At 45.9% G+C, this 18,363-nt stretch overlaps 1 protein-coding gene across 2 annotated transcripts in view; it reads left to right on the top strand.

The window, feature by feature from the left end:
* The window catches only part of DNPEP (aspartyl aminopeptidase), a 381,605-nt gene that overhangs the window by 226,861 nt on the left and 136,381 nt on the right, over positions 1-18,363 (top strand). For both annotated transcript variants that reach the window (XM_086954396.1, XM_086954397.1), the window contains exons 6-8: positions 13,491-13,615; positions 14,092-14,188; positions 14,669-14,776. In XM_086954396.1, coding sequence (XP_086810522.1) covers positions 13,491-13,615; positions 14,092-14,188; positions 14,669-14,776 — 330 coding nt within the window. The remainder of the gene's footprint in view (positions 1-13,490; positions 13,616-14,091; positions 14,189-14,668; positions 14,777-18,363) is intronic.

The raw sequence follows: 18,363 nt of genomic DNA, 5'->3' as shown, positions 1-18,363 counted from the left end.
ATGAGATAATTCACTAGGGGGAGATCATCATTTTGATGGTCTCGGCCCTTCCCCACCAGGTTATAAAGCGGGGGGACCAGCCATCCGGCTGTGATTTAATTTTTCCTATCGTGATGGACTCGTTGCGTTGAAGGGTCTCGAAGGGTGCTGCCAAATTCAATACCTAGGTACTTAATAAAGCCGGCCTGCCATGAGAGACCAGAATGCCCTAGCATGTCTCTGGTGCCATGGATGTTTAGGGGCTTGACCTCTGATTTGTCCCCGTCAGCTTGTACCCAGAGTGGGGAGAGTATCTCTCTATGGTAGTCATGAGAGCCTCGATGGAGGTCACTGGGTTCTCCGTAACAACCAGGATATCATCCGCGTATGCCGCCAGTTTCACCCGTGCTTCCCCAAAGCACACTCCGTAATGTCTTTGTTTCGCTTTATATCCGTTAAGAGTGGTTCGAGGGCAGGAGAAACAATGCTGGTGAGAGGGGGCAGCCCTGCCTGGTGCCTTGTTCTAATCGAAATGGGTCCGACAGGGTGCCATTTATGGCGATCCGGGCAGTTATAGAAGAGTAAAGGGCCATTACCATGTCAGTGTAGGACTTCCCCAGGTTGAAAGCTCGCATACAATGTTTTAAGAAGGACCAAGACACCCTGTTGCACGCTTTTTCTGCTTCCAGAGTGGGTAGATGTTATTTTAGCTTTTTCCAGGATATGGCACAGAAGTCTTTATTTAAGAAAGCCTACTTGAGAGTTGCGGATCAATTTAGGGAGAATAGTATTGAGTCTGTTGGCCAAGATTTTTGCGTAGATTTTGCAATCCAGGTTTATGTGTGAGATAGGGCGATAGTTTTTTGTTAAGAGGGAGTCTTTACCCTCCTTCGGGCTAACGATTATAGTGGCTTCACCCATTGAATCAGAGACACTACCTGTGGTGGCAAACAAGTTAAATAGTTTTAATAATATGGGGCTAAAAGATCTATCCAACGCTTTATAAAAGCTTGCCCAAATGCCATCTGGGCCAGGGGCTTTATTGCTTTTGAGAGATTTAATAGAGGAGGAAATTTCTTTGTCCGTTAAGCGGGACCCTAGTGTGGAGCTGTCCTCTTCTGAGAGTTTAGGGAGGTTTAGAGCGTCCAAGTATTTAGCACAAGCTTCCGGCTCGCATGTCAGCTTATTCTTGTAAAGGTCCTCGTAGAAGGATTGGAAGCAGGCTAATATTTTGTCTTGCTTGGTGTGGATATTATTAGCGGAGTCTTTAATCGAAGAAATGGTGAATTGTTTCTGTCTATGTTTGAGGTAGGACGCAAGTAGTTTCGCTGCTCTATTCCCCTTACACAGTCTAAGCTCTTTGAACTTATTGATCCATACTCCGGCTCGTCTACTCACAATCGTGTTATATTCGTATTTCTTTTTAATAAGCTGGTCCAGAGAGGATTTGCTGTCAAAGTTAGCTGAGTGGGCGATTTCTAGAGCCTTGATGTATTTTTCAAGCGTGTCAAGTTCTGTGTGTATTTTTTTATTGGTCCGCGCTCTAATGCCTATTATGACTCCCCTAATTGTAGCTTTAAGAGCATCCCAAACGATGGAGGTGCTCGTATCTGGGGAATCATTTAATGTGATATAATCCCGGGTAGCATTCTCTATTTGTCGTTTGTTCTCAGGATCGGACAGAATTTCCTCATTGAAGCGCCAGCGCTTTGGGGGTAATATAGAGTGAGAGCCTGTGAGTTTAGTACCGATGCAAGAATGGTCAGAACCTAGTTTAGGTGCTATGTCCGTTTCTTCTATAAGGTGAGTGAAGGGGTTAGAGATTAGAATATTGTTAATTCTGGAGTAAGAATTATGTGGAGCCGAATAAAATGTGTAGTCCCTCCCATCAGGGTGTTGAAGGCGCCAGGAATCTCTTAGTTTAAATTTGAAACACATGCGAGTCAGTGACTCATGTGAGCGGGATAGTTGATATGTGCATTTGGATTGGCTGTCTATTAGGGGTCTAATGGGAGATTGAAGTCGCCACCTAGAATCAAGAGTTCATATTGCAGTCTGTTCTCAATAGAGGATGAGACCGATTCCCAAAAGTCTGGGTCGTTAGAGTTGGGACCGTATATATTTACCATCTGGATGGGGTCCTCGTCTCTCAACATGCCATCTGCGTCATAAGTGTGTGAGGTAATGGATTTCTTTGAGATTAGGGTGATCACCCCTGTTTTCTTGTTAACGGCCGGGGAGCATAGTGTGTGTGAATCCGAGTTGAGATTTATAAAACCCATTTCTTCCTCTGACAGCTTAGTCTCTTGGAGTAGGATGAGGTCCCCTTTGGATTTTACTAAGTAGTCCAAGACCTTTCTTCGTTTCTCTGGATGGTTGAGGCCCTTGACGTTCAGAGAAACTATGTTGAGATTTTCTATCAGGGATTTAGTTTTAGCCATCTAGAGGGTGTCGATCGCTAGGTGGGTGGGTGTCATAACGGTATCTATAATCGGGAAGACGATGCCTTTTACTGCCACCCACTGCAAAGTGACCACAGCTAATTATGGAACTAGTTATTTGTGGACTTTCCTTCCTACAGGGACACGTGTGATGCCTGAATAGGACCCTGCACACTGTGTGTGACTCGTGTGATGCCACAGAAGAGGTATTGTCAGCAAAAAATAAGAAGCAACAAACGAACAAAAGGGAAACAGCCATTAATACATTTACCCTCAACCCCTCCAACACCCTCCCGCCCTCCCTCCCACTCCCTTGCCCCCCATCCCTCTACTCCCTCCATACCCACCCCCCCCTTTCCGCCACCCTCGAAAAAATTAAACGCAGGAGCTGCAACAGCAGTACCGTCTAGAGGCAGCACAGAGAGGTAAAATGGAACAATGATTCTTCAGGAGAATTATGGATTGAGAATTACACCACAGCTTATGGGTGGTGTTGTCAAGGAACATAGGTGATTTCAAGCACATGAACTAACTTACCCTTTAAAGCGGATTCGACTAGGTTCGAACCTGGCAAACGGTGAAGTTGTGGAGGAAGTATACAAACATCAACGCACATGAATTAGCATACCTTTTAAAACGGATTTGGCTAGGTTCGAACATGGCAAACGTTGAAGTTGTAGTGGAGGAATATAACCATCAAACCACAGAGCCCAAAGAGGCGTTCTAAAGCAGAGATTAGCACATGAACTTACATACCCTTTAAAGCGGATTTGGCTAGATTCAACTCGGCATACGGTGAAGTTGTAATGAAAGTCTATTACCATCAAACCACAGAGCCCAAAAAGGCAATCTAAAGCAGAGTCTAGGGAGACCTAGAGAGTTCTAGAGCTCTAGTAAACTGCCCCTACGGGGCAAAGAATGGGGGGGAAGCCGGCTTGTCAATAGGCAACATTTTGTTAACAGGAAATAATATAGAAAGCCCACTGGCTAGAAGGAATCAAATAAGCTAAAACAATCAACAATACCAGTGGAGTATTTGACCAGGCAGTTCAGGGGGTAGAAGAGTCCTGGGTCTCCGCCCAAATGTGGAATTTTTTAAAAGAAAGCGTGCTGCTGCGTTTTGCAAGGTCTGAAGCTTCTTTACTAGACCTACCGAAAGGTTGAGATGGAGACTGTTACAATAGTCAAGTCTTGTTAATACAAGAGAAATGACCACTGTTTTCAAGAGTTCAAATGGTAAATATTTTTCAATTTTCTTGACCGGTCTCCAGGAACAGAAAGAGTCAGAAGTAATCTCCTTAACTTGTTACTTTAGTTCACTTCATTGTCAAGCATTATTCCCAGGCTCTTAACTTTTGGCACTGGAGAGAAGAGTGACCCTAGTTCAGGTGTCCAAAAGGATGGGTTGTTTTCAAGTAGGATAACCTCCATTTTTGATGAGTTCAACTTTAAACCGTTGTTATCCATCCAAGTCCTTACTTCGCTCATACAATCTCTAAAATTTTCACTGTAATTGATCGCATCTTTTGCCATTGACGCAACAATTTCCTTGCCATCTGCATCGGATGCCAGGGATAGGGAGAACGATTTTTGTGAGTTTGCCCAGTGTATACTAAATATAGTAGGGCTCAAATGTGATCCCTGCGGGGCTCTACATGGCAAGGTATAAGGTTTAGAGGAGAAGTGTGGCTCACTGGTTAGAGGAGGCAGACCTGGAAGCAGAGGTCAGCCCGGGACTAGGGTTCAATTCCCGGCTCGGCGGGGTCTTGGGTCCTAAAATGTCCATGGACTCGACAATTCTCGCTCCAGTGCCTACTCGATTCACGGGTTCACACTCTGCGACTCTGGGCAATAGCTTGCTTAATCTCCACAACGGCCCCTCGCGGCGGGATGCCTGGCTTTCACCTTGCGGATACCCTGCCGGGGTTATCTCACAGGGGAATACCAGGATGGGTTCCCTAAGCAAGCGCTTAGAAACCGCTCGGTGATTTGCGCTATATAAATTCCTGTACATTTACATTTACATTTACAATGTTTCCACTGCCACCACCTTCTGCCTATTGGCCAGGAACAATTTTAGGAAACTAAGTACCGGCCTCCAATCCTAAGACTCCGCATGCGGTCAACCAGCACAGGATATTTTACCGTGTCAAATGCTGCGGAGAGGTCCAGAGCAGCATTCCCTCCTCTGATTTTCTCCATTGCTACCACCAGTGTGGATTTGGTACTGTGATTTTTCTCTAAAACTGAACTGGGTGTCATCAAGAAGATGGTTATCAATAAATGTCGCTAGCTGCTCGTTCAACCCTTTCTCCACCAGCTTTGCAGGATATGAGAGCCTCGATCTGGGTCGATAGTTATTCATATCCATGGTGTTGAGGTTAGCTTAACAGTGGAAGGACTGAAGCTGATTTCGAGTGACATGGGACTTCTCCCTCTTTGAACATTTCTGCATGATACTAGATGAAGTGCTAATAGCTCTATTGCCATATGCGCTATCTTTGGTGGGCAAGGATCTTGAGGGTTGGAGTTAGTTTCCTAAGTTGTCCTGCCAATGGAGCCTCAAGGTATTGAGCCTGATGCTCTCTAAATCTGAATTGAAACGCTGTGTTACGGTTTGAGTAGTCTAGTTGCGAATGGTAAACTGGTTAAAAATATTTGCGACCTACTCTTGAAAGAAGCGAGCTATTGAGTCACGAAATTCTTGACTATTGGTGGCAGCATTATATGTAGCGGCAATAATCTAGTTCTGAGTTTTGATCTGCCCAGGTTTCAGTGTTAAACACTAGATTCACTTAATGGTTCAGAACAAAGTCATAACATTCGAAATGATGTTTAATTAAAGATCTTGTATGCAAGAATATACAGTTAAGCATGGAGTGAACACGAGAGCGAACATTAATAAGTTAGTAATATGGGCCCTCTGTACCCTGAAAGTATTCTAAGGGGTCACACATCAGGCAAATGGCTTTGTAGGTTTGACAGTTAGTTTTAGTGGAATCAGTTAGTGTGGTAGGGCATATTTTAGTACATTGGGGAGACTTACCACAGGGTCTGAGAGTAATCTGTGTCTCTTGTGAGTAGGCCAACCTCCGTGCCTGACCTGAATCCAAACGGCCAGAGGGACGGGCACTAGTTGCGGTCAAGGTGCGGATGGGTGCAGATGGGCTTGCCTCGTGCGTCAGCGGCTCGCCCACTTCACGGACCCGCTGCTGAGTGTCCGCTGCTGAGTGTCTTTCGAAGCCTGCCATAAGAGGGTAGTGACCAGGGGGGAGTGGCAAGCACAGGTCGTGGTGAGAGCGATTTCGGAAAACCGGCAAGGGCAAATAAGTCTATAGTCCAAGGTCCAGCAACCTCTGACCTCTAGCGCATGCTACCCTACACCAGAAGGCTACTGATAAAGGAAAATGTAAAATAAAATGGTAGAATTTCAAAACCTAAACTAATTATCACTATAATAGGCCAAAGCCCTCCTACAAGTTGGTGCTAACTAAGGAGCCAGGCAACTCTGAATGAGGGCACCTTAGTGCCTTACAAGGAAAACAAAGCAGCAGCAAACCTTGTCTCAACATGGCTTTGTGTCCAGCACTACTAGAAAGAGACTTTCTACCATCCTGAGTGTGGAAGGAGAGGTTGCTGCCAATGTCCTAGGAGGTTGCTAAATTTCCCTTTGGCTATCAGCTGTTCGTAGTGTTCACAAAGGAGCTTTCCAGCTCATGTCTTACACTATATGATATCGCCTCCTCACCTGGTCACCGTGTGAAGTGGGCTGATCTTGTGTGATACTCACTGGTCTGCACCAAGCAGGCTAGTAACATGAGAGGACCCATGAGCACCATCCTTGTATCCGGGATAAAATCTCACACTGCCACCCATCATCCCTCAGAGGCATTCGAGCGGCATTGACACCATGAGTCCGGCATGATCCACTGCCCTCTATTTCTATTTCATGTGTGAATGATTCATGCAGTCCTGCCACTCCTTTTCTTCTTAGTCCTTGTAGTTTTGCTTTTACCAACATAGGTTGAGGTCTAAAAGCACCAGCATGCAAAGAAAAACAACCAGCACTGAACGGGCTATTTCCACGCCATGATAGATAACTGCAAACAGACCAACACCCTCTCTTTTTAGTCAACAGCCCTTTGCCTGTTGGAATGCTTAAGCAATACTTGCAATACTTAAAGAAAGCCTACAAATCTGGCACATGGACCCAGTTAGCAGTCGGGTGAGTGTACTATGTGAGATCTTTGCTTCATCTGGCATTGCTGCCCTTACAACAATATTTGTTCTGACCATTTGGAAAGGGATCTGATACCCTCTGGGGTTATCTTCACGCTATATAAAACTTTGTAAATAAAGAACATTATTAAATAAACACTCACCTAAAATAATTGAGAACTGTTGGTTTTGCCAATCCTTATTAATAAGGTCCTGGGATTTCCATTGATCTGTTACTTCTGATACATCTGAGGATTCCTCACTTTACGAATCATCATTCCAGACTTCACAGTGGTCTGGAAAAGTTTCCCCTAATATATCTTTTGCACTGTCATATGGCGTCAGCCGTGGCTCTGAGTCCGGACATGATGAGACCAGATTACATTAGGTACCAACCGGTGCCCTGGTTTTAATTTCTTTTTAGGTCTCGTAGCGAAAACACAGCGCGTCAGCGCTGTGTCTCGCCAGAGATCTTTAATTGCTGACTGTGCTTCCCAGGAGACAGTGCCGGCCGCGCGCATCGCCTTGGAGGCGATTTGAAACTGGAACGCGCGCTGTGGCCAGGCGCTGTCTCCTGGGAAGCTCAAGCACCACACACGCATGCGCATACACACAGACACACACACAAGCGCCCATGCACGCACGCACATACATACAGAGACACCCCCCCTCACACATACACACACGCGTGCACACACACACACACAAGTGCACCGAGGCCACCCCTCCCCCGCCGTCACCGTCGCACACATACATACACACACACCAGCATACACACACACACACAAGTGCACCAAGCCCCCCCAGCCTTTTGGAACTTACCTGGCCAATGTCGGGGACTCAGCACGCGGCGCCCAACCTCCTGCTGGCGCGGCCCCGGGGCTCTACACCGCTCACAGGAGCCCCGGGCCGCGAGACGCATTGACTCCGCCTGCCTCCTCTTCCGGTCTGGGCGTGGCCCCGCCCCCGTCACAGGCGACCGTGCCTGAATTCCGGGGCGGCCGCAGCGGGATTCCGGGGGCATTTTAATAGCAGTCATTGTTGGCACGTTCTGTTCCGGGACAGCACGTTTTTTTGTCGCTGTGAGCATATGTGCGCGGGCGTGGATCTGACCACTGGCAGTGCCGGCTGATTCCGGGCAAAGGGGCTGCCGCCGGCACAGCGGTCGCCTTGGCTTTGTTCAGCTGTGAGAAGCAGCGTGAGCGCCTCCTCGCTCTGTGAGGAACCCCCAGGGGAGCGGAACACAAGATGCTTTTTAGAAACATGTTCACACACGATACAATTCAAACACGCGAATCCATGCCAGCACGTGACTGTATATGCGGGGCCTGGCGTATGTGGATAATACATATTGTTGGGGCTAAACCAACCAGTTACTGCCGGCAGCGCGTGGTCAACTTCCGAGAGGAACTAGGTGTTGAGGAGTGCAGTAAGCACACGTGCACTTAAACGCTGCACCATTTACATTACATTGAATTAATGGACACGGTGACATGGGTCACATATCCGATTGTGTAGTAAAGTAGGGGTATCTGTGGCAGTAGAGGCGCTACCCAACAAAGTGTCAAACAGTATCCATGTCATCGCTGCGACTTTCGGCCAGTCCTGTTTTTACAGCCTACGACACTAAGCATGCAGGGACTAGTAGTTTTACTCTACGTATACCACGCTATCAGACCGCGAGTCTCGGAATGTTCATTACAGTTACTTGAAATAAGGAAGACTGAAAGTCATCCCCATTACTCGTGACGTGGGGCCATTTAACAGCCATGACTGCAGCCTAGACACGGGCTGTGCTGAGACTCAGTCGGAGCCTCAGCCGCCAATTCCCACCCTCCCTATGTATTGTTGGGGAGGGGGATGGGGGTGCTGGTGGGGGCAGGGAGCGAGCGGAGATTCAGCGCTGAGGCACGGGTAAAGAGAGGGCAGGGGCGCCGTGAGCGGGGGTATCATTGACATAAGCCTGCGCTCTCACAGACTGCGGACACGGAGCCTGATGGCCTGCTGCCGCTGAATCCGAGCCCAGAAACATTATGTCATGGTGTTATAAAGCGATTACCGCCTCCCCAGGGGTTGGGGCTCTCGGGTCATCCAGCCATTCACACGTGTCATGTAAATACAACTCATATTGCACTACAAATGCTATAGGTGTCACGTTTGCAAATGTTATAGCAATTGGCATTGTCATACACAATGCCAATAACTCAAACTTTAATGCTGCGAGACCTATTGCATTGTAAATGCTTGTTCTCTTTGTGTCTCACTGAAGAAACTCCTCAGCATTTCGACAGCGACTAGGTCCAATATCTCCTCTGAAAGTTTCTGAGCTTAATCCCTGTCGCAGGTACTGCAAGATTTCTTGACTGGGCTCGAAATATGACTTGGAGACATTCGATTCTTGCACCTCCATGCCATAGAACGGCATCAGCGTGCGAAGGTCAAGCTATTTTGTTGCCAAGACTTGCAGAGAGATGACCAGGAAATCTCTTTTTACTAAAAGTAATTCTCTTGTAAAGGAACAGTTTCCCAAGAAATCCTCTTATAATGACACACTAAAAGCATAATCAGAAAAAGTCCTCTTTCAGAGGATCAGTGCTGTTCTCCGACACCAACTCCTCCTCATTGGACAAGATCCTGTTGTAAGAAAACAAAAGACAAGACCAGAGTTTTTGGGTTCATTGGCTGTTCCGCACAGGTTAATGCCATTGGGCTGGCTATACTAGATCTATCTGGATGACTGGTACCCTCTGGTCCACACTCCAAGGGGGAACATGTTCTTTGGGCTTAGTAGCGCCAATCCTGATGCTGTGCCACATGGGCACCCGCCTCATCAGCGAAAAAAGTCTAAGCCTGGAAAACTGCTGTTGTAATCTGTATCATATGGGGCTCAAAGGGGGATTCTGGAAGAATCGGAGTTAAAATACTGGTAGGAAATTTCCATTGGTTTGTGTGGTTGTAAAGGTACGTTTTATTTGTAGTGGTTGTTCCATTCCATTTCCTGTGTAGAATGGACACTTCTTTAATGTGAAATTAACATATATTTTTCTCCAGTCGCCTCAGTTTTTGACTATAATACTGGCAACGAGGATAGGCTAAAGAAATTAGTAATTACATGGGCAAATCATGGTAATGTTCAGGAAATCAGGAGACGTTAGGGGTGGATGAATCCAGGGAAAGCACTTCATACTGCCGCTTGAGGTGGAAATGCGTATGATGGGCACATTCAGGGTGAAGATAAACTCTTATTTGTGACAACCGTTCGCGCAGATTCAAGGAACAGGAATTATTTCCATCTGGAAATAAACCCATATAAGTATTTTGGGTACGTTAGTTCTACTCTTGAGTTCAAGAAAAACAAAATTACTGCTAAGGTGTATATAGGTTAAAAAAAGTACCAGTGCCTTGAGAGCCTCACAGGTGATTTGTAGTGCTTTATAAATCTGATGGATTGATTGATTGAAGGTTATTTTTTGTTAGGCTGGCCCGGAAAAAGGCTCTGATGATCACTCTGGATCCCAACAATCGCGAACGGGTTTCAGTTTACACAGATCTCATAACGTCAGTGGAAGATAGCAGTTCGGTTTAGAAATGGGAGGTGAAATTCCCAAGGGTTATCACCAGTTCTTTGGGACAGCTTAAAAGTTATATTTAGGAAAGGGTCTAGTTCTAAAGTTCACAGGGCAGGAAATAAGCCTTTATCCATGATACCGGATTTGAAAAAAGAATGAACTGTCTGTTCGAAGAATGAGTCATTGAAAATAAAATCCTCGAAGTAGTTATCCCTATCATTTTGGCCTACAAAGCTAATGCCAAGGTTAGACTGTGTGTAGAGTTATGTAAGCTAATAAAATGTGTGTTAGTTGTCCACTATCCTTTAGTGATTGCCGGAGAAATGCTATATATGTGAAAGGCTGCTATGGTTTCAGTACCCAGGAATTGCCATCTGCATAAAGATTTAACCTTCATTACACCAGAAAGGGCATATGCATACAAGTAGATGCCTTTTCGGTTAGTATCTGTCTCTGCTGTACCAAATGTTCCAGAATGTAAGAAATGCGCATACTTTCAGGATTACATTTTAATTTTCGCAGTTGTGAAAATTATTACACTGTTACTCTTTATGAGGTTTTGAACATACTAGAATTCAGCAGGTGGCCAATCACAAAGGAGAAATGTAATACTGTCATTAAAAAGGGTAGAATGTCTTGGACATATTAATGAGAATGTGGTGGTTCCAACAACATTATTTATAATGAATCTTTTTGTCTGACTTTAACAGTTCTCATGCATCACAACCATAGTCACAGACATATCTTAGACATAATACAATGGCGTTGGTATTTATAATTCACTTTTTCTTTCATTATGCAGCTACTGTTATGCTGAACCTATACCGGGACATTCTGGTTCTCCATCTCATCTAATTATATCCCATCATCCTCTAAAATCATATATTTTACTGTCAATTTCTGCTGTTCAGTTTTGACAAGTGTACTGGTCATGTTGGATCAGTCCGTATTCTTAAGAGTTCTTCCCTTTCTGCAATGTCCTCTGCTGATTTTTCAGTAGTTTGGGTAGCTTTTGTATGCTGTTCCTCATTCTGCCAATGCCATGACCAATGCAGCAAAATTTCTCTTCAACTTATTGTTCTTTTTCCCAGGATAGATGCTTAATAAACAGTTTTATTGTTTTTCTGGTAACACTCCTGTTACCTTTCTTAGACATGCAATTATATTGTTCCAAAATCCCAGTATGCTAGGACACTCTGAGACCATATGTACACATCACACTACTAATACTCCACACTTACCACATGACACAGCAATGCCTGGCTGAATGGTATACAGGTTTGGTGGTGTAAAGTACGTTAAACTGAAGCAGAGAAATTGGGTTAATTTAAATCTAGCATTTGTGGAAGTCTTTTTAACCTGTTTGCATGCCTTTTTCTTTTCACTTTGTTACCTGGTGCAGACATGAGTTTATCCAGCTATATCTGACATAAGTTGCATCTGTTTGTCCATCTTGTTTTAAGCCCTTCTGTAAATGTTGGATTAACTTTCGTCCAGCTGCAAGGTTAAGTATCGTTTCTAATGTATGAGTAGTGTCTGGGGCGACCGGGCAAGATTTCCATAGTTCTCTAAGAGCTATTCTAGCATTCTGCAAAAACGGTCCTCTTGCCACGTCAAACATCTCTTATGCCTCTACGAAGGTAATGGATATATTTTGATGCATTTCTACTGTTTCACATCCTCCCTGTCACTATTCTCTTACTGTAATCTCCTTTGTAATAGTCTTGAATGTCCTCATTATTTTTAAAGGCCTCTTTAAAGAAAATCCGGGGGTGTTTTAATATGTTTAAGTACTTTTTCCCAGAAGGTAACTACTTGGTGCACTACATATGGTTACACTTCTGAGAAATTGTTTCCCATCATCAACTCCTCCTGTAGCATATACTGCGAGTATGTCCCCCGACTGAACGCCGTGTCCTAGTTTGTCTGGTCATGGAACCTACTAACTGCCTACTGCAATTGGCTCCTAAAAGAAATGTGATCAAAGCAATTATTGATGCTCTGTCCCAAGTTCTAAGTATCCGTGTTGATTGTGTGTAGGACTGGTTGAGTATTATGCAAGATATATTGCCAAGTTTTCAGACAAGACATTAATATTTGAAACTTACTGAAGGAAGCTGTGAAGTTCTGGTGGAATAATGAATGTGACTTAATTACTTAAGGACGGCATGGGACGTGCCCCAGCAACTAAACCCTTTGACGTCACTTCAGTTGTATAACCGTGACCAATGCAGTGATGGGAGCAGTTTTGCTTCAGGATTACAATGTTACCTTTACATCAAGGCCTTGGCAACTGGCAGGAAACAAGTATTCACTAGTAGGAACGGAAACCTTAAGCTGTTGGTGGGACATGGAATATTTCGCCAGTAGATTTGGGGACACAATTTCCCTTTTACATGGACCATCCAATCATTAATAGGAGTTTTTTATGTATGATAGAGGGTGGCTCAGCAACGTTCAGGTTTGACAAATGGTAGTTCAAGATGCAGGAATATAGTTCTGATCTGGAATACTTTCAAAACTGAATGAATTCCACAGCCAATCGTCTTTCGTGTTTGCCAGTGCCTACTAATTCTTCAATTTTAGAAGACGGAGACTGTTGATGTGACTCAGGAGGTGATCTCAAGACTTAACAGAGCAGGCTCATGTCCCAGTGGTGTCCTGTTTAGCAGCAGCGTCTGTGCCTTTGCGAGGCTGATAGAACTTCGCCTTATTGTGATTTGCCTCACTGAGTCTGAAAAATTATGATCTGTGTCAAAGTCTGCGTCCGCTCCACTTGGTAGGACAAGGCTGAGATATCTGAGAGTGGGTAACACTGCCCTTGGCAGCTTAAGGCAGATGATCGAGCTTCGAAATGGGCCCAAGGCTAATGAAGTAGGAAAAAGCTTGCTCCCTTGTTTGTGTCAAGGTACACAAGCTGAATAACCTCTGCAAGAGGTGCCCTACCTGCCATGAGCAGACGGACCACCTCTTGCAGATGTCAGAGTACTTCAGGAATGGCCCAACCCCCGCCCTGATATCCTGTTGGAGATTGTTCCCTGATCCGACATCATGGAGGTCTTCGACTACTAAGAAGCTGTGACTTCCATGCCTTTGGAGGACTGGTTAATTGATGTGCTGAGATCACATGTGTTTGCTTATGTTGGATTTGTACCGTATGACTGCTTCATGCCTCACATTCGCACATGCTCTGTGTATACACGTGTTTAGACAACCTCACTCACATGAACGTTTACGTGTTTACCCAATATCACTCTCATGTACGTTTGTCTTTGCCTTTCAGGATGGCCTCAAGCTGCAGCATCGTCTGGTGCAGGTGGATCGCCCCATCCTCCGCATTCCCCACCTGGCCATCCACCTGCAGAGAAACATTAACGAGAGCTTTGGACCCAACACAGAGAATCACCTGTAAGCACCGCACAACTCGCCGCATAAGGAAGGAGGCGTGTAGGCTATGCTGCTTATGTTCATACGGCTGAAGGCGCCGCTCACCTCACATGGACAGATGAGTGTATACTACACGATGTGTAGTGTAATAACCTGGGCATCAGTAAGCGCCAAACATCACAGTGGCACAAGAGTGGTTGTGTGTAGGCTCGATCTACAGAGTGTAATGTAGATACCAGTATGCGCCGAGGAGCCCAACACGCAGGGGCACTTAAGTGTAGACCGCGCTATAAATATTATAATCACCTGTAAGCTCCACACACCTGTAAGTTCTTGCCTCACGACGATGACTGAATGTAGACTACACTAAGTATAGTTTGGTCAACTGTAAGAGCTGCACATGGATTGGATGGGTGTGCAGGGTCAGCTGTGGAACCAGTGTGACACATTAGGGCACTGGGCAGCATCTTATTGTCATTTTTGATCTGTTTTTGCAGTGTGCCCATTCTGGCCACAGTCGTCCAAGAAGAGTTGGAGAGGGAAACCCTGGGAGCGGGAGAAGCCAACAAGACCTCCCTTGGAGCCAACAACTCTGTAAGCATCCCACCTTCTCAAACCACAGCTACAGGAAGGGTTCAATAGACTTTAATTCCATGTGTCAAATCTACTGCATAGGATCCCCACCCCATATGCTTCCTCGACTTTAACCCACGGATAGCGAGTGAGCGAGCATTGAATGTGGTACTTGTCGTTTTGCTTTTCATCCTTTTACGTCAATCGTGACCTTGTTTGACCTTCTGATTTTAATGTATTCGGAATGACTGATTTGATTTGACTGGCTCATGTCAGAACTCACTGTTACTTCAATGTGCTTTGTCTCAAGGCTCCTCAAGGCTGTGAGCTCGATGGTGCAGTAGCCAGTCAGAGCTGGGCATGAGTGAGCCTAGAAGGAGTTCAGATGAATTATGGAGCCTAGAGTAAACTCCGATGAGGACTGATAATTTGCTTTGATTATTGGAAGCTTGGTGTTCCGGTGATATCTGTCCTCTGATTCTCCTTCCCTTTGTCTTCTAGTCCGAGCGTCATCACTCGCTTTTGCTGTCCTTGCTCTGCTCACAGCTGGGAGTGAAGCCGGATCAGATCCTGGAGATGGAGCTGTGCCTTGTTGACACCCAGCCAGCGGTAAGCAACCATTACCTGTCCTAACACCCTTCTGCCAAGTTCATACATACACTGTGTAGTCCAAGAGTGGAGCCAACCAACCTGTTCCACTCACGACCCCACATACCTTGTACACAGCCACTTGTGAGGACACCTATGTTTCCTAATAAACTGTGACCAAGACAATGCTGCAGAGCAGACCGTCCCTTTGAGTCACCCACCCGAGATGCTCAATGCTGCAGAGCAGACCGTCCTTTGAGTCACCCACCCGAGATGCTCCCAGCCAGAGATCTACCTTTGGTAACCAGCGGTACTTTGTTTGAGCCAGCGGTTGCCGTGGCTTTATTTTTGGGGACCGGCACTTATCTTCCCTCATAAGACTTTTTTCTTAGTGCAAGAAAGAGAAAAACGCACAAATGAAGGAACGAGGAAGAGAAAGACAATCAATCCATCATTTAGGGAGGAAGTAAGTGTCTGCAGGAGTTAGCTAAAGAAGCAGGGAGTATCTGAGAGTAGATAACAGACATCCGGTGTGGATTCAAGACTGCGCAGTCTGGTACTGAGCGCACTGAAATGTAATAGCGCCAGCCGGGCTTCAGAGCAGTGCTTTGGACACCGGCAGTCATTCTGTTAAAAATTGAGCACTGGTTAACAGCCAAGTACAGATAACAAATCCATGCAGCCAGACAGTGGGTCAGATGGTTCAGTGTCTTCTTAAAGTAGCTAACCGGATGTAACAAAACTAACCTACTTAACACCCTATTGCAGCTCTCATATCTAGCCCTGCAGATGACTGAAAAGACCTCACTGTTCCACACCCTTCTCAACACGGATGCACCTGTCCAGCTGTTAGGGGATCTCACCTTTCCTGCAAGACAGTTGTACAACTAAACTGTGTGCCCTTAGGCAGCAGTGAGCAAAACTAGCTATCTCCAGATTCCACCCATCCTTATGCACCAAACTAGCAATGGACTGACTCGAGCTTTCCACTACCCTCACTCTACTCTCGGATTCATCTGAAACAGACGCAAAAGCTAAGCACCCAGCTGACCGTGACATGTAACTTTACAGAGAATAAGTAACTTTAAAGGTCTCCACTTCCTGTATAGAACAATGTGTCTTCAGTCTGGAGTGAACAGGCCTTGTCCTTAATGGACACCTTACACCCCACTTACTTGATTTTTTTTTTTAATGATTTTTTTTTTTATCGTCCTCATTTGACTTGCCCTCCTTTCAAGAAACCGCCAACCACCTAGCGTGTCCAACCCTGAGAGACTTAAGATTTTGACTGTCTCCCGCACCGCGACACGATTTGGCATTATTGGTAGGAGATGGAACTTGAAACAAAGCCCAGAGGGGAGGGAGGGGGGGAGTGAGCTTGCACTTGCTCCATCTCGGTGTTTTTCAACCTGTAGGACCGACAGTGAAATGGGGAGCCCAGGTCCTTGGAGTATACTAGGCATAATCATAGGACCCCTGGGGGGATGGAGGGGGAGTTGGGGGGGGGGGGGGGGGGGAGGACCCCGAAGACTATCTCCACTGGACCAACAAATCCCAAAAAGCCAAGTTACGTTTACTACAGGTTCTGGCCAAGTCCACCTTAGATGTTTCATTTACGGACGTCAACCAGACTGAGTGTGATGGGGCCATATTTTCCACCCAAACTTTACATATTTGCCTCCTGGCCAGGAGAATTGCATAGAACAGAAAGGACCTTGCCTGACCGGTAATGCCAGCATCCAAGCCGAAGATTATTAGTGGCAGCGTAATGGACAGAGATGTATTTAAAATAGAGTCCAAAGTTGATTTTAGTTCTTCCCAGAACCAGCCGATGTAGGGGCAGTCTTTAAACATATGCACATCTGATGCTTCAATGTAATTGCATTTATCACATTTCTTTCCTGGGAGGAATTTAGACAGTCTCAGGGGCGAGAGGTAAGCCCGATGTGCTGTGAACAGCTGGTTACGTCTCAACCACGCCGGTTTAACGATTTTATAAAGGAGGGTGAAATATTTTATCCAGGTCTCCTCACACTGGCGCCTAACTCTTTCCCCCACAACTCGTCGGGTAGAGCAAACTCCCCATCAACCTCCTCCAGCAAACTCCAATACCACTGGGCCACATCCTTACCTCCCCTGGTCTCTCTACCAGCTGCTGTTCCAGGTTACTAACCTTCCCCAATGATGTCCCTTTCCGACGCAAGGCCCTGGCCCAGCTATCTAACTGTAGATACTTAAATCTAGAGAAACCAGGGCCCACCTGCTCCCGTAGCTCCTCACCGTCCTTTCTGCCAGCAGCTCTCCCCATCTTGTTATCCCCACTTCCCTCACCGGGATCGACAGTCTGTCCTTTAAACATAGTGGTAGGCCTGGGGAATTCCACACCAGTGCAAAGTTTGAATAATAAGGCAACCCTCTTTCTAATCGGTGCCCAGGCTTTCGCCAAGGACAAAAGAATTTTTAACTTGACTTTTTTGAAAAATTTCTGGTCCCCTAATTTAAACAGGAATCAGTCAATAGGTAAATCCGCTCCTACTAGCATGGCTTTGAACATTGTCCCAGAAGATGAACTCGATGGTTCTTTAAAAGCATTCTAGAGTGGGACAGCTGAAAAGCCCATGTGAGAAGGTGGCCTGATATGCAGTGCTCACTATTCTAGTGAACACTTTGTATCAGTCCAGCAACCCTTATTGATGATTGGTTGTAAGTCAACCTTAGACCAGCTATCCTAGTAGCGTGGATACGAGCAGTCTAAGGCTAAAGACTCGAGAGGGCGTGTTAAGCCAGCTGTTATACCATCACATATACCCCTTGAATACCCAGTGAAAGGACACCACACAAGTGTTATGAAAATAAACAGTGTATTTATTAGAATCACAACAGCCCTGTACTCTTTATGAGGACAGGGTACTAAGCACAAAACAAAACTCTTACGAAAATACTTAAGTTAGCACAGTATATACAAATGCCCGAGGGGCACGGAAAACCATATACTCTGAAAGTGGAATGCGAAATTACTAGCAGGTAAGTACAGTACTAATAGGCTTTGGAATCGCTAGGACTTGACTATAGAATCGTTAGATTACTTCTAGGAGACCCAGGGGACTCGGGTGCAGAGTGTGCACTCTCACGCGTGATGCGGGACAAAGTCTATGGTAGCTAGTAAATGCAAAGTTAGTGTTCTCGGGCGAACCCGACCTGGTAGGAGGAAAACGAAAGTGGATTCTGACCCTTGGATAGTGAGGCTATGCTGGGGCACCGAAATGCCGAAGTTACCTAGCCCAGGGGCTGCAGCTGCATAGGTCTCAAAAGACGTCGGGAATCCTCGTAGACAGACCAGGAGCCTGGAAGAAAGATGCTGGCAGGCGACCAGTGAAGAGAGTTCGAAGTGATCCAAGCCTGGATCTTGAAGAGAGATGACACCTGAAAGCAGAGGGGACCAAGTTCGTGACTACTAGCCAGTAGTCAGGTGGCACCAGGAGGGCACTGGATGGTAGTCACCTCGACTAGGTGAGTGGGCGACGCTGTGTTCTGCAGACCTCACGGACCAGGAGGCGTTGTCGGCGACCAGGATGGAGGAGCGAGCTGTCCCACGATTGATGAAGCTG

Source organism: Lissotriton vulgaris, chromosome 2_1 (assembly GCF_964263255.1).
Source record: "Lissotriton vulgaris chromosome 2_1, aLisVul1.2, whole genome shotgun sequence".
Lineage (NCBI taxonomy): Eukaryota > Metazoa > Chordata > Amphibia > Caudata > Salamandridae > Lissotriton > Lissotriton vulgaris.
The sequence above is the reverse complement of the archived record's forward strand: the minus strand, read 5'-3'. Positions and strand labels throughout refer to the sequence as shown.